The sequence below is a fragment of the Adiantum capillus-veneris genome, chromosome 10, assembly GCF_014529385.1.
Source record: "Adiantum capillus-veneris isolate H3 chromosome 10, ASM1452938v2, whole genome shotgun sequence".
In the NCBI taxonomy this organism is placed as follows: Eukaryota; Viridiplantae; Streptophyta; class Polypodiopsida; order Polypodiales; family Pteridaceae; genus Adiantum; species Adiantum capillus-veneris.
In genome coordinates, this window is record NC_140940.1 from 98,919,608 (window position 1) to 98,944,850 (window position 25,243).

The window sequence follows — 25,243 nt, forward strand, 5'->3', positions numbered from 1 at the left end:
CATCTGAAGGTAATGAGGAGAAAATGGATCAAGCCCTGATTGCTAAGCTCAATAGAAAATGGAGTCTCTTGGAATGCCAAGCAATGTTTATATAGGTTAAGTGCATTTGGGCCTAGCCTTTGTCAATCAACTAAAGTTTCCTCATGTGGCTCATTATTCACCAGGGAATTTGGACAGGCTCAAAAGCTAAAAGTCTTAAGAGTATCATATGGAATCTGCTATAGGTGCAAACTGCATGAAGAGACTCGTCCACATCTTTTTGTAAGCTGCAAACACAATGTCTTGTTTAAGAGAGTTGCAAAAAGCGTGTTCTACTCTTTCATCACATATCAACTAGAAATCTGTGTTGGGTGAATGTAGCTTTCTGGATATCCATCTCTAGACCTATCTCAGAGGAGCTTTCCTATGGCATATGTGGTTGGAAAGAAATAAGGCTTCATTTGGCCTACCTCACTCATCCTTTGTTGTACCTTTCTCCCTCAGTTTTCTGGTTGTTATGAAAGAGATTTGTGGCTTGATTATTGATGCTTCCCAAGGAGATGTAAAGGATATTCAAAAATTCATTAGGTGGCAAAGATGGAGGCCAGTCATTCTAGCATTTTAAGAGCCTTCCATATTATATGTAATTTCTACCTGCTTTGCTGCTCTTGTTAACTTCTCATGATCGTATCTTTGTTCTTAGGCCATTGCTCTTATGGACATGATAGCCCCTATCCTTCCTTAGGGGCATTTGTATCTTGCTTTTCTTACTTTAATCAAATCAGCTCTCTCACGAAAAAGAACTTCCAAAGGAAGTGTGAGCAAGGGTTCCGGAAGTATCCCATGTGCAATGCACCCAAGCTTCATGCCTATATAAGAGGTCCAACCCTGGATGCAAATCAGCAAGTTAATTTCAAGCATTCAAGCAATCCTTGGCGTCAGGTTTGTTCTTGGACTTCCTATGTACTACTATTATTTTTCTCTAGATATGATTTACTATGTATTCAATCTGCCTTACCTTAGGTCTTTGTATCAAAACCAAGGCAAATAGCCCAGATTTGCTACTCCTTGTGCTTAGTTGCCATGTTAAACTCAACATCGTTGGGGTCATTCATACTTGGGACTCGTGACTCTTAAGGAACGGTCTGTGGTGGCTAGCATTGCCTGAGCCAATAAAATATCTGTATGTATTTTCTTTGCTTGTTACCCTTCTTGATTTTGCTTAATATGTTCATCGCAAACTATTGCATTTTCATTTATCTACTTTAGTATAGTACCTAGCAACCGAGGCCAGAATAAGGGCAAGTCTGAGACAATAGTGGCATGCATAACAGCATCATGACAAACTACAGTAACAATAACTGTTGTCTTGTACATCAGTTTCGAGCATCTTGTCATAATCAACTACCTGCCACAACCTCAGTTTTCCAGTTGGCTTTGCCATCTTACTGCTGCGGTTCAGTACCTCACCATCGTATCCGCCCACAATTGTTTTAACATTCTAGGTGTGCGCAGCACCGCCTACAGGTTTGAGTTCTTGTATACTCATGGTGATCTTGTCTCACTGCGAGCTCTCCTTGCTGTTTACAACAAGGTGAGCACTTGCATCTGGTAAGTCTGTCATTTTTCAATATGAGACGCATTCATTTATCCTGATGTAAGTCCAACCAAAAGCGTAAGTGCCTAATCAAGCAAAAAGCAGCTTTTGAAATTTCAATACTGAATTTTCACAGCATAAAATACTAAGCAATCCCTGCTCGGGAAGAGTGCGCCTCGGCTTACAATTGTACGAGATAATAAACACTAGGCAAATTTTGTCAGATTAATCATTGGAAAAAGCATATAAAGGTCCTTTATATCGTTAGAAAAATGAGCTCTCCAAAACACTCTATGCAACCCTCCATTTGAAATGTGCCGATGACACAAAATTCATGATAGCATATTGAATGATTTACAGCTACAAAAACCAGCCTCTTTGACTGTGATGGCACAATTAGAGAGTGAATCCATCAAGAAACCCGATTTTCAGCCTCCAGTGCCGCTTGCACTGAAGCAAGGAATGTTGGCATGAGCTTTGGATTAGTTGCCATGATGCCATGTTCCACATCCAGATATCTGCCCTTCGAGAAATCCAGTCGGTTACCAGCCGCATCACATACCACCCCTCCAGCTTCTGTTTGGAATAAAAATGCAGGCCAAAATGAGAAAGAAAGAGACTCCATTGACAGAGAAGCTACAAAAATACCCATCGGCCACGGAAAGACAGCCAAGCACCCACAAGAGGTAACCCAATGGGTAAGAGATCAACAAAGCACCTTCATAAGTCGACCAAAAAGGCACAAACAGCCACCCCTATAAAGATTACCTTGTATCACAATACAGCCAGCAGCATGGTCCCATATCTTCTCTCTGTATCCTACATGTGGGAATCGCATGTATATAGCAGCATCACCTCTAGCCATGGCACCGTACTTGGCCTGACTATCAATCCTAACTGGAGGTGCTTTGACTCCCATGATCTGCTCCCACGGCGAAAGCACTTATCAATATGAATTCATTTGAGGATACAAAAAATAATTAATGGATCAATGGGAATCCACCTTCGCTATTCGCTCTGTCAAACTCTGCCTTGAGTGAGCTGCTTCAAACGACTCGCAAAAATTTGCATGAGCGGGGTCATCAACATCACTTACATGGACCTGCATAAGAGCATCCCACAAAATTGTAAACACGCCAGAAGCAAGCACTACTGCTCAAAATCTGTGTGAGCAATGCCAAGAATATAAAAATACAAATATGAAGGAGGAAACAAGATAATCTATGTCACTTTAACAATGGGGCTTCAAAAAAAAGGCTTACCTTTTGAGGCACAAAAGAGTCATCCAAGGATTGCAGCATTGTTCCGGCACCTTTCCTTGCACTGAACAAGCAGCCAACTGGTATTCCTGAAGAACTTTGAGCAGAGACTCCTTTTAGGGGTAAATTAGGACATGCAAGAACTCCAAGTACGACGTCGCCCTCATCCAAGAGAGCTAGGGCCACTGCATATTGATCTCCCCTAACAAAACTGACCAGAAACTCTCTTCATCAGAGCACTGCGCGCAATATATGAGACAAAACATTTATGGGTCGAAAAGTCGGGTCAAACATACCCTTTGGTCCCATCGATAGGATCTAAAACCCAGTGTCGCCCGACTGGACCACCCTGAGACCTGCCCTTATCAACAGCTTCCAGAACATTCTCTTTCGATAACTTCGGAGCATTTTGCACACCCTCAGCAATAATTGCCTCATTCACTAGGTCTGTTATACGCAAAAGCATTTCCAACCCATCTTTTCCACGTAGATCATCCGCATCCTGCAGTACCAATCCTGTGAAACAAGTTCCAATAGCAAAACCAGGAGGCATGCAGGATTCAAACAATGATGCCTATAGAATCTAGCCAGAGAGAAAAACTGACCTCTTCAGCTACCATAGAAAAGGTTTCTGAACCACACTCTCTCTGCAAAGCCCAACTGATCAAAGCTTGAGAGCCTGCACTGGCACACTCTTGAATAATCATATTGTGCGCTTTTCCACGAGTAAAGCAAAAAGAAAATGCATGCTTATGAAATGTCAAATTCTGAAGGGGAAGAACGCACACCATAGTCAGCAACAGTGACTGGAGATTGGTCTGCCTTAGATTGTGTTTCCTTCGCCAACAACTTCTTTTGAACTGTCTAGAGAAGCAGAAACTTACAATTACAAGAAATCATTAATGTAAATCCTTAATTGTCTATTTACTTGCCTTCCATAAAAAATGTAATCTTTGTACTACTAGGTACAAAAAAATTCAGAGATGCTAAACCCAGCCTGTCCCGTGAGGTATACAACACTTTACATGGGGTATAGTGTCACAAACTACTGACGTGTCAAAGCCTAAAGAATGGGGCCAACTTACATATGCCGGCAGAGAGGCCTAAACCCTAAGAAGAACAAGTAGCAGAAGAAGACGAAGTCCTACCAACTTATGGGGACCCCGTCCGATGGGGCCCCAGTGACATGAAGGGATTAAAATAAAGCAAGACCCGCACACACGTAAAAACTGATGACGTGGCAGATTTCTGAAAATTGTGCTGACATGATGACGTGGCAGGCTGTACGGATTTCCGCGTTTTGCGCTTGCTGATGACGTGGCAGGCTGTACGGATTTCCGTAAAATGCATTGACATCTTTTTGGCTTTGCTTTTGGACCAGAAGCTTTTGAGTTTTAAAGGCTTTTTACTGTAACTGCTTTTCAAGCCAAGGGCCTTTAAATATGAAGCTAGGGCTCATTCTCTGACATGCTTCCTGGAGAAGGTGCGGAGTCTGGAGTACCGGCTTGTACTGTGTTGATGCAATATAAAGAAATACCAAAAGGGGCGCCAAGGTTTGGGGCCAATACTCTCTAGGGTAGAATTTTGCCACTCCATGTCACGTTGTCTCTCTCTCTCTTTCAGTTGTTATTTGAAGTGCTTAAAGTTGTTCAGTCTATTCTTTTCTATTGGCACGTGGTGCCCGTCTTGTGACAGCGGTATCAGAGCATCAGGCGTGTGCTTTTCTAAAAGCATACCGGTCCTACAAAAGAGAAGACAGAGCTATTGGAATTTTTATCTGAGGCATCTTCGCCCTCCAACCCGGACTAATTAGCTACTACTTCATCGCGCATCGGGTGCGCTCCCGTCTTCACCGCTCATGTCTTACAAGGCATAAGCCATAAAGAACCCAAGACTTGGAATTCAAGGTTTCAGCAGAATATTTGCAGTTTTTGCTCAACGAACTCCACGACATTCTTTCGCGGCATCCTCGACAGAATCTTCCGATGCTGCAAAGTTTTCAACAATTTTTGAACTACATGTTACCCCCTCTGATGCCCCAGGTGGTACCTCCTCCTTCGGCACCAGAAAGTACGAGAGCTTCCAACCGGCTACCTTCTCAGCTATCTGTCCCGATCGGGGGAGTCTTCAGGAATATGGTGCATCCATCTGACCCTAATCCAATGCAACCGCCTTTGCCACCGCCATTGCCCCCACCTCCACCACCACCGCCACCAGGCTACAATGGTTGGAGCCCATATGGATACCCTTATTATCCATACCCGAGATATGCACCAAACCAACCCAAAGATTTCAAAGATGGTGGCACGACAGTCAAATTTTTCACTTTTTCCGGGGTGAAAGATCACAAGAAAGCATTGCAGTTCCTACAGCAATTCGACAACATCTATGCTTTAGGGAACTATACATAAGAATCCAAGATTTCTCGAGCAGCAGGATTTCTTAGAGATAATGCTATGCAATGGTGGAGTTCAATTGCAACACAACCGCATGCTCCAAGGACCTGGCAAGCTGTCACGTGACACATCCCAACCCTATGTGTCCGTGGACAAGCTACACCACAGCAGGGTTCAGTCAGTCCGTCAATCTAAATTTAGCAGTGATCTGGCACTTTTGTGAGTCTATTCGTAGACCGTGCATGCCCAGTCACTGAGTGTAGATGCATATCCTCCGATTGCACACAGCATGATCATCGGAATTCCCATCAGAATCCATTAGCATCGGTTAGGGGAATTTTCCAGTGCATTTAGTCTATTTTTGGTATTTTCACTTATTATTTTTAAGTGACTTTCCAACAAAAGTAGGTAGGGTTTTGCTAAGTTAATATATAAGCAAACCCAAGTTAGCACTTTCTGGCAGAAGAGGCAGCAGGAGCTTCCCGCTCAACAGGCAACTTCTCAACAGTACCCCTCAAGGACCCCTAGCGTTTTCTGTTCCCAGCAGCAACCACTCACTTCCCTTGGCGTTTCCTCATTGCAGACCACCGCCATCACACTCAGCACCCTAGCGTTAGCAGATTGTTGCCATCGCCAGAAATCCGATGAGCACCCTAGCGTTAGCAGATTGTTGCCATCGCCAGAGATCCATCGGATTTGCTAGCGTTTCCACAGTTCAGCCATTTCAGCATTTTTGGCAAGAGACAGATCCAGCCAGCGTTTTTGATTCTCAGCCCAAACCAGCAGCAGATACACAGCGATTTCAGCCTATGACACCGTAGCAGATCAGCCCCCTAGTCGGTTGCAGAAGTCCCCCCCAACTTTAGCCCAAGAAAACGCAGCCAAAACAGTCATTTTCAGCCACCAAAACAGTCCCCGAATTCAGCGATTAGAAGATCACAGATTTCAGCCATCAAGCGTCGTCGTCATCGGCATAGTCCCATTGCATCAGTCCATTGCATACGCTTTGTACACCTTTGTGCAATCAAAGTAGACCACTCTCGCCAACGAGAGCAGGGCCTTCGGAGGAGGGTTTTACAACCTCTCGGGTGTCATATCTCTTCTCTCTCCTTCTCTCAGTCTCATTCACTTGCACGCAACATATCCACTCACTTTGTTTGTGATCATAGCACTCTCCATAAAGACGGAAAGCTCTCTCTTTCCCTAAGAACTAAAAGGAACCTTGAGCAATAAAGATCACTAATCTTGAGAAAATACAACATTCATTCCGCTGCACCTTACACAAGCTTTCAAGACAGTTTTTGCACGTAGTGACATGACTTCTATGTTTGAAGTCCGGATTTTGGCAGAGTGGGGCAACTTGAAAATGCTTGCCACTGAAACCATGGACGAATATAACCAAAGGTTTCTCAACGTGTACCGTCCGGTGTCCTTTGGATCTGTTCCCTTGGAGGCCCAATGCGAGCGATACACCATTGGACTACCATCACCATTGCAGGAATATTGTCTATCCAAGCAAGTCTCTACCATGCAAAGAACTTATGGACCATACTGGGGTCGGCTACAAACAAATGAAGGGAAAGCTAGAGTTTACCACAGAAGAATCTCCGGCCACTAACCACAACGAACAAATTCTCGAGTGTCTCGTGAAAATCAACCGCAAAGGCCTCGTTTGACGCCTCAATGTAAGGTGCAGCGGAAGTGAATGTTGAACTTTGCTCAAGATGAGTGCTCCGAACTGTGCTCAAGGTTCCTTTTACTTACGGAAGGGAAAGCCTTCCGTTCCTTTAGAGAGAGAGTTCAATGGACACAAACAAAGTGGATGAACAATGTGAATGGAAGTGCATGAGACTAAGAGATAGAGAGAAGAGAATACGGCACCAGAGATGTTGTCAAACCCTCCTCCAAGGGCCCCACTCTCGATGGCGAGAGTGATCTATGCTATTGATTGCACAAATCTCTACAATGCTTGGGACTTGCCGACGATGTCGACGACGATGAGGACGACGACGAGACGGGCTGAATCTGAGAACTCTAAGGGCTGAAATCTGCAAAACTTTATCTGCTGAATTCTGTCTCCATCTCGATGACGACGGTACGACGACGACGCGCTGAAAACACAGATGCTGAAATCTGTGTTTTCCGGGCTGAATCTGCAAACTTCACGGGATCTGACCATGCGGCGAGGATCTGTTGCAAGAAGGTGAGATCTGCGAGGTTTGGGGGTTCTACTGCGGAGTCTCACTGCTGAAAACTAAAAATGTGGATGCTAACTAAGGTTCTGTCGCGATGAATTTGTCACAAAGTGATGACGTGGCGGATAGCAAAAACCCTAATTTCTGCCAAAAACCCTAAAATTCCTGCAAACCCTAATTTTTGAAAATCGCGGAGGCTTTAAAAAAAAAATTTAAATGATGAGCTACGCGAATTTCGCTTTGGAAGAGAATGCTTTTTTTTAACAAAAAAAAAAAGGAGAACTTGAGAGAGAAGAGCTTTTGAGCTCTTATGCTTTTTATTTAAAAGCTTTTGGGGCTTTGCTTTTGGGCATCCCTTGTACCTTTAAATATGTGGAGAGGGCTTCACTTCTCAGAGCATCTGGACGCAGACTCTGAGAGTGAAACCCTAGCCACTCTCTTGTACTTTGATCTGATTAATATAAAAAGAAATACCGAAGGGGGGGCCAGTCTTTGGGGCCAATATCTCTAGGCACGGAACTCCGCCGGGCCAGTGCAAATCTATTGTGATCTGTGAATTGTTTTGAAGTGGTTATTTGGTGCTGTCGTGGTTGATTCTTGACTTGGAGTGTCCAAGTCTGTTACAGAATCTGCAAAACGCTAAGTTGCTTTGCTGATGCAAAAACGCTAGGGCTGATTTTTGTCTTCTGCTATTCGGGGAAATCTGCTAACGCTAGGGCTGATCTGCTGTTTACTGTCGCCGGGAACCTGCAAGTGCAAAAACGATGGCTGATCTCGTGCAAAAAGGCTAGGCCTTCTGGTGAGAGAAAACGCCAGAGTTGTCGCGGGGGTTGGTCTTGCTGAGAAGTTGCCTGTTGAGCAAGGTGCTCCTGCTGCCTCTTCTGCCAGAAAGTGCTAGCTCTGGTTTGCTTATATATTATCTTAGCAAAATTGCCCTACCTAGTTCCCAACAAAAAGCACTTAATAAATAAGTGAAAAATGTCAAAAATAGGGAAAATAGGTTTAATGCACAGGAAAATTCCCATGATGGATTCTGATGGATTCTGATGGGAATGCTGATGATCATGCTGTGTGCAACCGGAGGATATGCATTCAATCTAAGTGTCTGGACATGCACGTCTTGCGAACAGACTCACAAAAGTGCCAGATCACTTCCTATTCTAGACTGACTTGACTGAACTGAACCCTGGTGTTGTTGCCAAATTGGCTTTATCTGACAGAAAAATAATTCTAAATGAATTATTGGATTTATAAGTGAAAGGGTTTTCTCGCTTGGAACACCAAGGAAAAATAATTCTAAATGAATTATTGGAATTTTAAGTGAGAGGGTTTTTCTCACTGGAGACATCCGAGTACAGAATATTCCTAGTGCGTCATTCAGGGTAATGACGGGAGCACTGTGAAAGGGAATATCTATAAGGCCACCAGGAACGGGTACTTCTGATGCATCACATCGGATGGGTGACAGGGAGCATCGGAAAGAAGTATCCAACCATCCAGGAACGGACATCTCTGATGCGTCATAGGATGAGTGACATAGAGCATCGTGAAGGAGATTGTAGCGTAAGTTCGGTAGGAAAGGACTAGGTGATGGGTATTCCTGATGCGTCACAAGGTGGGTGATGGGTGCATCGGAAAGGGAATATCCATAGTCGGGAGGAAATTCCGAACTGTGTTAGAATTGTGCACAAGGAAAAGCAAGCACTTGAATGAAGATGGGTTTAGAGGAAACTTTGAGGAAAAACAGATGCTTTCTAAGAAAGCGGGATTGCTTTTCGGAAAAACAGATGCTTTCCCGCAAGGAAGTTTATGTTTGCATTGCAATTGTGCGTATGATTGCATCCAGGGACGCCTGGGAAGTGCTGTGAAAGCATTATTTTTAACTTATAAGGTTTTATTGAGTTTTTGGGCAGGTTCAGACTACTTTTAAAATACGCCAGCCGCCCACTTAATAAGTGGGCAGCCATCTAATAAATAAGGCAACAAATCAGCCAGTGTTTTCTCTCTCTTTTTCTGGCAGAACATGAGAAAAAAAAAAAAAAAAAACGGCCGCGATCTCTACGCGAGCAGCAATTCGTGCCCGTGGCTAGGAGCTATAAAAGCATCACATGCCCTTACTCAGGGAGGGGGACCAATCTTTGCAAGGAGGAGATGCTGCTGCAGATTCCAACCGTAAAGAAGACGTTGCCGGTGATGCCCATGGCTGCCCCAAGTGTACCAGATGTCGCCAAGACCCAGTGCGCGAGTTCCCTCGCAAAGAAGTGCCTACGAAGCGTGTTTCCATCGCGACAAGCTGCTGTTTTTCTCTGTTTTCAGCCCATAAACGTCGTAGACGGGGCTGATTTACGAGAAGGAACCCGAGAACACACCTCTTTTGTGTGTAGGATTGGAAGAGAGGATTTTCTATGGAGAGATCTCTTCCGGGGAATTGCTTTTCGAGAACGGAGTTGCGTTTCGAGCGTCGAGACTTTGAAGGTAACGATTTTCATGTTATGAATTCTGAGTATTTGTTTGCAGGTGTACTTCCTCTTAGTGAGGGAGTAGGAGCAGAGGAAGGTATGAGCCTTTGCAGGAGAAAAGCGCTCTGAGGAACTAGAGCCAGATCAGCCCAAGGGTTTCGTACCCGAGTTTGGGAAGTAGATCCACGGATCGGAGAGAGGTAGTCTCTCAAGTTGTGATCCGGAAGTTGGGATTCCCAAGTAAGGACTTCGTGTCCGGGAAAGCAGAGTTGTTCTGCGGGAAGAGGACTCTGGAAACAGAGTTGGAAAAGAGAGTTGCAGGGATGTCATTCCCTGAGTCTGGAAGGTGAGATCCAGAGGCGAGAACCTTGATTCTTGAGGAATTGGAATAAGGAATGCAAATTCCTTGGAATAGGGTTTTGCCCTAGGAATCGGAAGCTGAGGCTTCCAGGAACCATCAAGTCTTATTCTAGAACGAACGTGGTAATACGTTCGGTTCAAGTGCTTGTATAGACTTCTCCTCAGTAATAAAGATACTATTACGGGGGGGGGGGCCGGGGGGGACCAACCCATCTTCTGGTCCCCAGTACTGTGTCGATCTTCTCACTCTCTATCTCTCTCTCTATTTATTTCTCTCTATATCCTCTGGCTTCAGTAATAAGTGATAAATCCTATTTATCCGAATGTATTATATATTGTTATGCGCTCCCGTTTGTGACAGGTGTTAGGTGCAGCGGAATGAATGTTGTATTTTCTCAAGATTAGTGATCTTTATTGCTCAAGGTTCCTTTTAGTTCTTAGGGAAAGAGAGCTTTCCGTCTTCAAGACAGTGCTATGATCACGAACAAAGTGAGTGGATATTGTGCGTGCAAGTGAATGAGACTGAGAGAAGGAGAGAGAAGAGATACGACACCGAGAAGTTGTAAAACCCTCCTCCGAAGGCCCCGCTCTCGTCGGCGAGAGTGGTCTATGTCTTGATTGCACAAAGGTGTACAATGCATATGCAATGGACTATGCAACTTGGTCTATGCCGATGACGACGATGGTGACGACGACGATGACGACGACTACGACGACGATGGCTGAAATCTGAGATCTTCTATTCGCTGAATTTCGGGACTGTTTCGGTGGCTGAAAATGACTGTTTTGGCTGCGTTTTCTTGCCTGAAAAATGAGGTTTCTTAGGGCTGAAAACTGATGGTCTTTACGGGCTGAATCTGCTACACTTTAGGTGAATAATGCCGGTCTTAATTTGCTGCTGAAATCCAAAAACGCCAAGGGCTGAAATTGGTCCTTCTGTCGCCGGGGTTCTGCAAATGCAAAAACGCTAGGTTGATCTGCTGTGTCGTGATGACGCCGGGGCTGATCTGCTGTGCACAAATCGCCAAGGCTGATTTGATGCAAAAACGCTAGGCCTTCTGTGGAGAAAACGTCAGAGTAGTCGCGGGGGTTGGTCTTGCTGAGAAGTTGCCTGTTGCGCAAGGTGCTCCTGTTGCCTCTTCTGCTGTGGAGTGCTAGCTTTGGGTCGCTTATATATTAACTTAGCAAAATTGCCCTGCCTACTTTTGTAGGAAAGTCACTTAAAAATAATAAGTGAAAATCCCAATAAATAGGAAAATAGGCTAAATGCACTGGAAAATTCCCCTAACTAATGCTAATGGATTCTGATGGGAATTCCGATGATCATGCTGTGTGCATCCAGAGGACATGCATCTATGCTAAGTGACTGGGCATGCACGGTCTACGAATAGACTCACAAAAGTGTCAGATCACTGCTAATCTAGACTTGACTGGACTGACTAAACCCTGCTGTGGTGTAGCTTGTCCACGGACACATAGGGTTGGGATGTGTCACGTGACATCCCCTCCTTTTCAAAGTGAGGTACTGGTACCGAACTGTATGGCGTCGAGGGAGATCGCCAACAACATCCAGAATCCTTGAAGGGACTCTTCGCCGGCCCACCCTGACGTGTGGGTCGTACAGTACTTGACCTTCATAAAGGTCTGCAACGCTTGCTTCTTTGGGCCGCGCCAAAAGCGACTCAAAGTCTTCTGAATCTCCTTTCTTGCGTCAACTTCGTCTACAGAACTGCTTCTGTCGTCTTTTAGAATCTCCATGGCTGAAAATTCCTGAAACCATCTCCAACACAAAACCATGAACATACCCATTCCATGTAAAGTGAAGGAAAAAAATCTTGTCTTCTCTAAAGACTGTGTATGCAATGTAGATGAACATAGAGACAGAGTGACAACCCGTTCATCAAACACATGCAAACAATGCGCTCGAATCTTTTCTGTTTGATCGAAATCAATCAACGGTGGCAAATCACAATGGAAATGCCCATGCTTGGTGCTCATACAATCATGTGCTCTTTCGAAAACTGTGTCATGCCAAGGAAGAGACATGGAATGCGACTTCTTGACATACAAACTTTTCAGCTTTTCATGAACAATCCGCATACATTCGTGCTCATCCATGATAGAAACGTGCTCAACATACAATATGTCATGCCTAGGAAAAGGGATCACATAACGATGCTGACTAAAATACAGGAAACCTTCACGAATGAAACACTCGAACAATGCGTGCGTATCAATCATGCGAACACATAATACTTCCTGTGAGGATTCTTTGGACCAAGGCTCAAGAGCCAAGATCGCTTCTTCGGGATCTATCGAATCTTCTTGTGGGGGATCTGTGGACCTTGATTCGAAAGCCAAGATCGATTCTTGGTGATTGATCGAATCTACAACGAGGTTAGCTTCGCTAGAAAAAACATCAACTAACACATCATCCTTATGAACAATCACATCATCTTCATGCAACTCATCATGCTTGTGAGAAATCACATCTTGATCATGCAAATCATCATGCTTGTCATTGTCATCCAAATCATTGCATCCAAATCATCATGCTTATCATTGTGCTTCAAATTATCATACAAATCATTATCATTCAATTCATCATGCAATTCCTGTGTGTCATGCTGTGGAGAAGAAGAGATTGAGAGAGTCTCCTTTTTCCGATTCTGTTGCATCTGTGCCTGAGCTTGAGAAAAGAGTCGCAATAACTCTTGCATTTGTGCTTTGTTCTCGCGATAAAATTCTGCTTCTATGGCTGCCCTTCTTTCTTGGTACTTACGCTCGATGGCTGCCATATCTTCTTCGTAGGCTTTTCTTTCTGCTTCTCTTTCTTGCTCCAACTCCTCCAAAGGAGTTAGTGCAATCTTTGTCGTAGATGGGGAAGGGTCGGAAAAACCTCCTGGTGGAGAAAATTCTTCTTCGCCTCTCTCACACTCATCACTTCCAAGCGAAGTATCCAATCCGCTTCGAGTGTTCTGCAATCGTGGGTTCTTGTGGGTTCTTGTGTTCTTAAGTCCACGAGGGACTTGGGTTCTTGCGGGTCTTGGGTTCTTAAGTTCACGAGGAACTTGGGTTCTTGGGGGTCTTGAGGTTCTTGAGGTCCTTGACTCGTGAGAATCTTGGGTTCTTGAGGTTCTTGAGGTTTTCTTTCGCTTGCAAATCGCGTTGGAGAAGGATCTTCTCTTCACCCGAGTTCTACTCCTTTCTGCGGGCGCACCTCTTGGCGGCCTTGCGCTCAAACCAAGGTTGCTTTTTCCCACCTCACGTCGATTGGCCGGCCGCTAAGTGCACGGTCCGCTCTCAATGAGTGAAAAGAGACACAAGGGGAGGCTGGACAAGCCCTTCTTTCTTGGGATTCCTGTCACTCTTCAACAAAACACGATTAGAAATCGCCACGCCCAAGTAAACTTGGGTTCGTGCGATCGCAACAAGCAAAAAAAATCCTTCTGGTTCTTGTGGTTCTTTCCTTGAGTAATGCAGAACACTTCCAAAGCTCTGATACCAATGTTAGGTGCAGCGGAATGAATATTCAAGATTAGTGATCTTTACTGCTCAAGGTTCCTTTTAGTTCTTAGGGAAAGAAAGAGCTTTCCGTCTTCAAGAGAGTGCTATGATCACGAACAAAGTGAGTGGATATTGTGCGTGCAAGTGAATGAGACTGAGAGAAGGAGAGAGAAGAGATACGACACCGAAAAGTTGTAAAACCCTCCTCCGAAGGCCCCACTCTCGTGGGCGAGAGTGATCTATGTCTTGATTGCACAAAGGTGTACAATGCATATGCAATGGACTATGCAACTTGGTCTATGCCGATGACAACGATGGTGACGACGATGACGACGACTACGACGACGATGGCTGAAATCTGAGATCTTCTAATCGCTGAATTTCGGGACTGTTTCGGTGGCTGAAAATGACTGTTTTGGCTGCGTTTTCTTGCCTGAAAAATGAGGTTTCTTAGGGCTGAAAACTGATGGTCTTTACGGGCTGAATCTGCTACACTTTAGGTGAATAATGCCGGTCTTAATTTGCTGCTGAAATCCAAAAACGCCAGGGGCTGAAATTGGTCCTTTTGTCGCCGGGGTTCTGCAAATGCAAAAACGCTAGGCTGATCTGCTGTGTCGTGATGACGTCGGGGCTGATCTGCTGTGCACAAATCGCCAAGGCTGATCTGATGCAAAAACGCTAGGCCTTCTGTGGAGAAAACGTCAAAGTAGTCGCGGGGGTTGGTCTTGCTGAGAAGTTGCCTGGTGAGCAAGGTGCTCTTGTTGCCTCTTTTGCTGTGGAGTGCTAGCTTTGGGTCGCTTATATATTAACTTAGCAAAATTGCCCTACCTACTTTTGTAGGAAAGTCACTTAAAAATAATAAGTGAAAATCCCAATAAATAGGAAAATAGGCTAAATGCACTGGAAAATTCCCCTAACTGACGCTAATGGATTCTGATGGGAATTCCGATGATCATGCTGTGTGCATCCGGAGGATATGCATCTATGCTAAGTGACTGGGCATGCACGGTCTACGAATAGACTCACAAAAGTGTCAGATCACTGCTAATCTAGACTTGACTGGACTGACTGAACCCTGCTGTGGTGTAGCTTGTCCACGGACACATAGGGTTGGGATGTGTCACGTGACACCTGGTGATCATGTTGTAGCTTGTCCACGAACACATAGGGTTGGATGTGTTACGTGACATCCCCTCCTTTTCAAAGTGAGGTACTGGTACCGAGCTATATGGCGTCGAGGTAGATCGCCAATAACATCCGGAATCCTAGAAAGGACTCTTCGCCGGCCCACTTTGATGCGTGGGTCATGCGATACTTAAACTTCATAAAGGTCTGCAACGCTTGCTTCTTTGGGCCGCGCCGAGAGAGACACAAAGTCTTCTGAGTCTCCTTCAATGCTTCAACTTTGTCTATGGACGTAGGTCCATCTTCTTCAAGAATCTCCGAGGCTAAAAATTCATGAAACCACTTCCAACACAAAAACATGAACATACCTATTCCATGTAAAGTGACTAGAAAAATACTATTCCTTCGAAAAAACTGTACATTCCATGTAAAGTGACTGGAAAAATACTATTCCTTCGAAAAAACTGTACCTGCAATGCAGATGAACAAAGTGACGGAGTGCCAAACCGTTCATCAAACAGAAGCAAACAATGGGGAATCTTGATTTTCTGATCTAAATCAATCAACTGTGGCAAAACACAATGGAAATGCCTATGCTTGATGCTCAATCTTTCTTGTGCTCTTTCGGGTACTGTGTCATGCCAAGGAAAAGACAGAATGTGAATTCCTTGGATGCAAACATTTCATCTTTTCATGAGAGTTCCACATACATCCGTGCTCATTCATGAGTGAATCGTGCTCAACGTGCAATATTTCATGCCTATGAAAAGGGGTCACATAAGGACGGTGACTAAAATACAGGAAAGCATTACGAATGCAACACTCGAACAATGCGTACTGAGTAATCATACGAACACATAGTACTTCCTGTGGGAGTTCTTTGGACCTAGGCTCGAGAGCCAAGATCAGTTCTTCGTGATCGATCGAATCTTCCTGTGGGGGTTCTGTGGACCTCGACTCGAGAGCCAAGATCGGTGCTTCGTGATTGATCGAATCTGCAATGAGGTTAGCTTTACTAGAAAAAGTATCAACTAAACCATCATCCTTGTGAACAATCACATCTTTTTCCTGCAAATCATCATGCTCGTGCGAAATCACATCTTGATCATGCAAATCATCATGCTTGTGATTGTCATCCAAATCATCATGCTCATCATTATCATTCAAATCATCGTGCTTATCATCATGCAAATCCTGTGTGTCATGCTTGGGAGAAGAAGAGACTAATAGAGTCTCCTTTTCCCGAATCTCTTGCATCTGTGTCTGCACTTGAGAAAAGAGTCGCAACATCTCCTACATGTGTCGGTCGTTCATTGCTTTTCTTGCTTTGTTCTCGCGATCCATTTCTGCTTTTCTTTCTTCGCGCTCACGCTCTATTTCGGCTCTTCTTTCTGCACATTCACGATCAAATTCTGCCATTCTTTTTGCTCTTCTTGCTTCGCGTTCTAACTTCCTGTCCATCATCATCATGTCGAAAGCCTCCAGAGGAATTAGTGCAATCCTTGGCGTAGATGGGGAAGGGGGAGGGTCGGAAAAACCTCCTGGTGGGGAAAATTCTTCTCCACCACCCTCATGCTCATCACCTCCATGCGAAGTATCCATGCCGCTTTGGGTGATGACCATCCACTGAAGTTTTGGGTTCTTAAGTTCACGAGGAACTTGGGTTCTTGGGGGTCTTGGTTCTTGGGGTTCTTGAGGGTCTTGAGGTTCTTGAGGTTCTTCTTTCGCTTGCAATGTGTGTTAGAGAAGGATCTTCTCTTCACCCGAGTTCTGCTCTTTTCCGCGGGCGCACCCCTTGGCGGCCTTGCGCTCACACCAAGGTTGCTTTTTCCCACCTCACGTCGATTGGCCGGCCGCTAAGTGCACGGTCCGCTCTCAATGAGTGACAAGAGGCACAAGGGAAGGCTGGACAAGCCCTTCTTTCTTGGGTTTCCTGTCACTCTTCAAAAACACGATTAGGAATTGACACGCCCAAGTGAACTTGGGTTCGTGCGACCGCAACAAGCAAAAAAAAAAAATTGTGGTTCTTGTGGTTCTTGTGGTTCTTTCCTTGAGTGATACAGAACACTGCCAAAGCTCTGATACCAATGTAAGGTGCAGCAGAAGTGAATGTTGAACTTTGCTCAAGATAGTGCTCCAAACTGTGCTCAAGGTTCCTTACTTACGGAAGGGAAAGCTTTCCGTTCCTTTAGAGAGAGAGTGCAATGGACACAAACAAAGTGGATGAATACTGTGAATGAAAGTGTATGAGACTGAGAGATAGAGAGAGAAGAGAATACGACACCAGAGATGTCGTCAAACCCTCCTCCAAGGGCCCCACTCTCGATGGCGAGAGTGGTCTATGCTATTGATTGCACAAATCTCTACAATGCTTGGGACTTGCCGACAATGTCGATGACGATGAGGACGACAATGAGACGAGCTGAATCTGAGAACTCTAAGGGCTGAAATCTGCAAATCTTTATCTGCTGAATTCTGTCTCTATCTCGATGACGACGGTACGACGACGACGCGCTGAAAACGCAGATGCTGAAATCTGCGTTTTCCGGGCTGAATCTGCAAACTTCGTGGGATCTGACCATGTGGCGAGGATCTGCTGCGGGAAGGTGAGATCTGCGAGGTTTGGGGGTTCTACTACGGAGTCTGACTGTTGAAAACTAAAAACACTGATGCTAACTGAGGTTCTGTCGCGATGAATCTGCAAAACGCTGAGTTGCTTTGCTGATGCAAAAACGCTAGGGCTGATTTCTTTCTTCTGTTATTCGGGGAAATCTGCTAACGCTAGGGCTGATCTGTTGTCTACTGTCGCCGGGAATCTGCAAGTGCAAAAACGCTGGCTGATCTGGTGCAAAAACACTAGGCCTTCTGTTGAGAGAACGCCAGAGTTGTCGCGGAGGTTGGTCTTGCTGAGAAGTTGCCTGTTGAGCAAGGTGCTCCTACTGCCTCTTCTGCCAGAAAGTGCTAGCTCTAGTTTGCTTATATATTATTTTAGCAAAATTGCCCTACCTAGTTCCCAACAAAAGTCGCTTAATAAATAAGTGAAAAATGTCAAAAATAGGGAAAATAGATTTATGCACTAGAAAAATCCCATGATGGATTTTGATGGGAATGCTGACGATCATGTTGTGTGCAACCGAAGGATATGCATTCAATCTAAGTGTCTGGACATGCACGGTCTACAAACAGACTCACAAAAGTGCCAAATCACTTTCTATTCTAGACTGACTTGACTAAATTGAACCCTGGTCATGCTGTAGCTTGTCCACGCACACATAGGGTTGGATGTGTCATGTGACACTCACACCTTACTACAAGAAGGCCGATACTTTGGATGCTTTCAAACAAGGCATAATCATTCTAATTGTCCCAAACGCACTGATAGACCAGAGGAGCCGACGCCCGCACCAACGGTCGACAGAACCCTAGCGCCACCTGCTGCTAAGAGAGCTAGACCCGCTATTGGACTAGTTCCTGATATTTATGGCATACGCCTTGAGAGTACAAATGAATTGTGTCGAGCATATGGCAAAGCCAGCAGTAGAAGAAGAAGTCCTACCAACTTATGGAACCCCGTCCGATGGGGCCCAGGGGACCTAACAGCATTAAAACTAAAGCGGGACCACATACGCACACTCAACCTCTTGCAAGAAGCATGATGATGTGGCATCTGTACGGACACCCGCGTTTACACTACTAATGTGGCAGATTGTGCGGATTTCTGCATTTTACGCTGTTGACTTGGCAAGTGTACGGATTTCCTAAAATCACGCTGGTTGATTTTCAGCATGTGCTTTTGGGCCATATGCTTTTAGCATTGAAGCTTTTCAAGTAAACTGCTTTTTATAGGCCAAGGGTCTTTTAATATATACAAGGATTTTTTGTTTTGAAAAGGGCTTGTGCAAAGGTCTTAGTCTCTGGCATGCTTCCTCGAGAAGGTGCACAGTCTGGAGTACCGGCGTTAAACTGAGTTCAAGCAATATAAAGAAACACCGAAAGGGGCGCCAACCTTTGGGGCCAGTGCTCTCTCTTGGGGTGGAACTTCGCCACTCCCCGGCTCGTGTTGTCTATCTCTTTCAGTTCAGTTGTTATTTGAAGTGCTTAAAGTTGCTCAGTCTATTCCTTTCCGTTGGCACGTGGTGACCGTCCCCGTAATAGTGGTATTAGAGCTTCAAGCGTATGTTTTTCTAAAAGCATAGCGGTCCTACCAAAGAGGAGACAGAGCAAGATGGCGCTTCCACAAAATATTATCAAAGAATCTCCGTGCCCCGACCCTTGACTTATTAGGCACTACCACCCTTACTTCATCGCACATCGGGTGCACTCCCGACCTCATCTTATAGGGCATAAGTGCCTAGAGATATTGGCCCCAAAGACTGGCGCCCCTTTAGGTATTTCTTTTTGTATTAATCTGCAACTCAAAATACAAGGGAGTGGTTGAGACTCACTCTCAGACTCTGTGTCCGGATGCTTTGAGAAGTGAGAGCCCAACAACACTTATAAAGAGATTACAATGGATGCTAAACGCAGAGCCCCAAAAGCTTCAAAGTTAAAAGCTTTCAAAATAAAGCAACTTGTCTCTCACAAGCCTTGCTTAGCAACTTGCGTAGCTTTTTCCCAAGCATTACGTAGATTTTTATGTAGCCAAAAACAGGCCCAAAAGCTGTTGTCCGTACGTGCTGCCACGTGGCTACTTTTCCGCAAAATGCGCCGCAGATTCCGGGCCAGTCCGTACGACAGTGCCACGTCATCGTTTTAGCCGGGTTCTCCGCGGGACTATCCATGCCAAAGGGAGGGGGTGTGTGTACTGGGCAGCCACGTCACCAGTTTGTGACAGAATACTTAATTAAGAATGACAACTCGATGAGGACCGGATTTGCTTAAGAGCAAAACTCTGGTTGTCAATTGGCCTTTTCTGTTTGTCAACCACGGGTTTAGGGTTGGGGTTGACCGATGTCGAGGCCAGGTTTGAGGTCCTCAACAAAGGTCTAAGGTTCACTTTCCCTGTGGGTCTAGTACCATTTGGTGCCACTACATAACTAGGAGTCTGGGGGGTTGAGGCAGATGGTAAGGGGGTTCTTTCCAATGGTGCTTTCCCAAAAATCTGTTCCCGAGGAACCAGCGTTTTGCTCCCGGGGTAGAAAGGGATGAGATCCGAGGATGTCGCTAAGATGGTTGGGCAGTTTTTTGAAAAGTGCCCCATAAATCACAAGCTTCCCGACTGACTCAAGGTCAATTTCTAAGGTCTTGGGTAACCTCGGTTTGCCAGAGGATGCATGCTTTGTTCCTGTTACTACATTGTATGATAGGGGCAAAGAGGGAATTTCCACAGATGCAGCAAGGTCCCCAATGCTTGGCCACAAGAAAGAGGGAAGGTCGACAAAATTGACCCACATCATACATTGCATCAGAACGACCCAGAATAGATGCACTTGCAACATCTCGGGAGTCAAGTTGGAAGGAGGGGGGGAGACACATGCTGAATTCACGAGTGCAGAGTGCGTTCTGCACGGCGTCGTCAGCGGCAAGGCGTTTGAGTTAAGGCGCAGAGCGGCAGAGGAGGGAGTCGCCAAGAAGCACAGGTTCCTCTTTTCAAGTGCAGTATTTGTTCATGTGTTGCTAATGATTTCTCGCTTGAAGTGTCCAAGCCCGTAACAAGATCCAATTGAGTGAGGAGCTGCCAACATTATAGGGCATCATTTGTGTTTACTTAAGTGAGATCCAAACAGATTCTTGGCTATCCACAATTGGAGAAACATGTGCACCCATTCTCAATAGATTCTTCTTGAAGCAATGGCTACAACGGTTTATCTTCTCAACCACTATCACATCCAATCAATTGTGTACTTATTTTACCCCAATCAAGGTTCAATTCTGGCACCCACTTCTGGGGGTTTTAAACCCATTCACTTGTGTACCATTCAAAAATGCACATGCACAAGCTCAGACATCTATTCAATAATCAAAAAGTCACCACAATTGCACCCTTCATCATCGCAATAATGTATGGTGTAAAACGCTTGAAACGAGAATTGCAGCTTTCATAGATTTGCTCTTTCCACAAGTATTGATGAAGTCTCTTCTAAATGAGTTCAACAGGCTGACTCTTTAATTCTTAATATGAAAACACGAAGGACATCAACAAGTCCAGACAAAAAGTCATAAGTCACGTCCAGATCATCATGATTGAGACGTTCAAGTGTATTATCCAGTGAAATAGGTAACAAACAGCTACAGAAAAATTGCCTCTTGCAAGAGTCTATGGGATCTTTTCATGAAACTCTAGCTTGTACGCAAAAACCTGACGAGAATCAGGACCATTGCCAGATTAAACAAAAAGGCTAAGTGCACCTTTTAAAAAAACAAGAAGAAAGAGAGCATTCAGACACAACAAATGGGGCGAACATCAACAAGGATAAGTAATAAGGCCTGTTCCACAAAAAGCTTGCGAGAGATTAATGTGAACAAAACCACAAAGTCACTAATGAAGAAGGATTCTGTAAAGAAGAAAGTCATTAAGACTGAGGGCATAAGCTCAGACATTCTTTTCTGCATCTGAAGAAATGAGCAACTTTCACAGAGGATTCAAGGAAGGTGGAGATAGCAAGAAAGCTAGGATGAAAAACCTGACAGAGACGGGCAGCGAGGCGGGCAGCTCTCACGGCGAGATGAAGCTCATGCTCGTAAGTTGAAAGAGCCATAGTGGGCTCCGCGTATGTCAGGAAGCTATTCCTCAAGGACGAAGAACAAAAGATGCGACCTCCGAATCCGATCTGTGCAGCTACTCTCGTTAAGCGTGAGCTCGCCACGATTGAGTCCATCTCCACAAGCTGGTCAGTACGGAATTGGCGACAAAATGAAATGAAATGAAATGAAATGTAGTAATAATAATAAGGGAAAATTACCTAAATACCCCTCTAATTTGTGGAAATTCCCAATATACCCCTCAAATTTCAAAAATTCCCAAAATAGCCCTGTATCTATTTTCGTTGGATCTTCAGGATTTTCTAATCTTTATTCTTGTTTGACAATTGAGATCGGTTTTTAAGTGCTTAGCATGTAATTTTTTGCAAATTACCTCCCAAAAAAAGGCAATTATGCCTAAAAATAATGAAGGAATTTATCTCCAAAGCCTACATAACCAACTCAAATCTTAGTTTTAGCATTCTGTATGGTAGACAATCACTCTTCTTGTGAAAAGCTACAATTTTTTTTGTTTTTGGAGAAATTTACTCTCACAACCAGGGGTATTTTGGGAATTTTGAAAAATTTTAAGGGCATTTTGGGAATTTATGACAAATTATGGGGGTACTTTGGGAATTTTTGAAATTTGAGGGGTATTTTGGGAATTTCTACAAATTAGAGGGGTGCTTTGGTAATTTTCCCTAATAATAAGGGAAAATTACCAAAATACCCCTCTAATTTGTGGAAATTCCCATACCCCTTAAATTTCAAAAATTCTCGAAATACCCTTGTGTCTATTTTGGTTGGATTGTTCAAGATTTTCTAATCTTTATTTCTTCTTGACTATAGAGATCCATTTTTGAGTGCTTAGCATGTAATTTGTCACAAATTACCTCGTGAAAAAAAGCACTTATGTCTAAAAATAATGAAGCACATAACCAACTCAAATTCTATCTCTAGCATGTTGTATTGATACACAATCAGTTTTCTTATAAAAAGCTAGAAATTTTTTATCTCTGGAGAAATGTAATCTCACAACCATGGGTGTTTTGGGAATTTTGGAAAATTTGAAGGGCATTTTGGGAATTTATGACAAAATATTGGGGGTATTTTGGGAATTTCCTAAATAGACGGGTATTTTGGTAATTTTTCCTAATAATAAGTTCAACCTGTGATTGATGAAGAGAAGTTCTCAACTCGTTGAGCAACTGCTGGCTCTTCAAATGTTGGTAGGGTTGGGTGGGAAGAGAGCAAGAAAGGCACGCGCGACAAGGGACCTCCATCCTCGAAAAAGGGGGGGGGGGGGGGGGGGGGATCTTCTCCCCCACCTGATGCATCATCCAAGCAGTTGTTTTTGGAAAAATGGACGGCATGGCAATCCCCTCCCTGTGGGACGAAATCTTGCCTCTGTGCTAGGCTTGGAGCAAAGATCCGAGGTCGTAAGACTTCAACCAGGAGGCAGGAGCGCCCTCATTGTTTCAACCATCTTCCATATTGATGAGGAACTCGGCAAGGGTTGCCCTACCTTCTATGCCATGGGGCTTTGCTTGCGTGCGAGGCAAGGCATGCAAAATGGTGTAGAAGAGCTCCACTCTCGCAAACCCTCGTGGCGGTAGTGTGTTTCGACGGATGTGGCACAAATTGGTGTGATTCTCTGGTTCTTTTTGGCCATACCTATGTGTGGGCTACCTGACTTTTGGGTGTTTAGGAATGGACGGCTTGAAAGCTGTTGAGATGGTGCTATGTTGCTTCTATATGACTTGCCTGTGGGGGTTGTGAGTGCCCAGAAACCTATAAATATGACCCTTGCTTCAAATTTCAGATAGACTCGGAGCCTTGGCACACTCTCTCTCATCTAGAGAGATCGCTACGCAGAAATCACTAGAGATCAAGCTCTAGTTGGTTAATTAAACGTTAATTAACCTAATCCTTCTTAATTAGCAAAGGTAGGTTAACATTTCTTAATAAATTAAAGATTAATCCTATATATACTTTAAAAAAATCCTCTCTTAATTAAATATTCTCTGCTGATTATTGTGATTAAGCTTAGGGATATTAAGCAAATTAATTATTGTATCATATTAGGGATGAAATTATCCATTTTAACCATAAATTAATGGAAATTATACTAATTAAGTTTAGATTAAGTTGAGATAATTATCAGAGCTGTGTTAGACTGTCATTACGCTAGGAAAATTATCTTATAATTTTTTGAGTAATTTTCATAATTAATTAAGCAAAATTACACTATTTTTGAGAGAAAAATAAAGGGTAAAATAATCAAATTGACTCAAAATGTTTTAAGATAATTATCAAAGGTTAATCACATCTTAGGAAACCTGTGATAATTATGTTAACCTCAGATAATTTGTTTACCTAATTATCTTATCAGAATTACACTATTTTTTGGACAAATTAAAAGTGGAAAAATAAAAAATTGATTCAAAATACTTTGAATTATATATCAGAGGTTAATTACATCTTAGGAAACCTGTCATAACTATGTTAACCTCAGATAATTAGTTTATCTAACTATCTTAGCAGAATTACATTGTTTTTAGGACAAATTAAAAGGGGGAAAATAGCAACTTGATTCAAAATGTTTTGAGTTATTTATGAGAGATTCATTACATTTTAGGGAACCCGTGATAATTATCTTAACTTCAAATAATTAGTTTACCTAATTATCTTAGCAGAATTATACTATTTTTAGGATAAATTAAAATGGAAAAATAGCAAACTCATTCAAAATTCTTTAAGTTATTTATTAGAAGTTAATTACATCTTAGGAAACCCGTGATAATTATTTTAACATTAGATAATTAGTTTACCTAATTATCTTAGTAGAATTACACCGATTTTAGGACAAATTAAAAGGGGGAAAATAGCAAATTGATTCAAAATGTTTTGAGTTCTTTAATAGAGATTAATCACATCTTAGTAAACTCGTAATAATTATGTTAACCTCAGATAATTTATTTACCTAATTATCTTACCAGAATTACACTGTTTTTGTGAAAAATTAAAAGGGGGAAATTAGAAAACTAACCCAAAAAGCTTTGAGATAATTATCAAAGGCAAATCACATCTTAAGTAACCCATGATAATTATCTTAACCACAAATAATCATATTAGATAATAATCCTGGTAGAAAATCACTCTTATTGAGGATAAATTAAAGAGGGAAATTAGTAAATCATGTGCTATGATTACATGCTATATATCAGAGCTAATTTATATGATAAAGAGGTCGTGATAATTATGTCAAGGTTAGAAAAATAGTATAGATATTTATCCAAATCAAATTATACCAATTCTATCTGAAAACTAAAGTGGGAAATTAATAAATCGTGTGATATGATTACATGCTATTTATCTCAGCTATAATACATGATAGAAAGGCCGTGATAATTATTTCAAGGTTAGAAAAGTAGTATAGATATTTATATAAGTCAAATTATACTAATTCTAGCTAAAAACTAAAGAGAAAAATTAATAAATCATGCTATATGATTACATGCTATTCAGAGCTAGATTACATGATGAAAAGATCGTGATAATTATGTCAAGGTTAGAAACTTACTATAGATATTTATCTAAGTCAAAATATACTAATTCTGGTTGAAATTTAAAGAGAGAAATTAGTAAATCATATTATATGATTACATTCTATTTATCAGAGTTA

General features: G+C 43.1%; 1 protein-coding gene across 1 annotated transcript; it reads right to left on the reverse strand.

The window, feature by feature from the left end:
• Positions 1-1,778: 1,778 nt before the first annotated feature.
• SAL1 (SAL1 phosphatase-like protein) lies at positions 1,779-21,711 on the reverse strand. The gene is made up of 8 exons (XM_086521801.1): positions 21,501-21,711; positions 3,624-3,699; positions 3,441-3,514; positions 3,132-3,337; positions 2,839-3,046; positions 2,580-2,678; positions 2,345-2,498; positions 1,779-2,152 (listed from the first exon to the last, which is right to left on the reverse strand). Exons 1-8 carry the CDS (start codon positions 21,693-21,695, stop codon positions 1,989-1,991), a joined length of 1,176 nt encoding a protein of 391 aa, XP_086377927.1. The 5' UTR covers positions 21,696-21,711; the 3' UTR covers positions 1,779-1,988.
• Between the last annotated feature and the right edge of the window lie 3,532 nt (positions 21,712-25,243).

Coding starts and splice junctions, on each gene's coding strand:
- SAL1 (XM_086521801.1), bottom strand. CDS start 21,695: ATGGACTCAATCGTGGCGAGCTCACGCTTAACGAGAGTAGCTGCACAG. Junction 2,499..2,579: donor TGACAGAGCGAATAGCGAAG/GTGGATTCCCAT, acceptor CCGTGGGAGCAG/ATCATGGGAGTCAAAGCACC. Junction 2,153..2,344: donor TGGCTGTATTGTGATACAAG/GTAATCTTTATA, acceptor TATTCCAAACAG/AAGCTGGAGGGGTGGTATGT.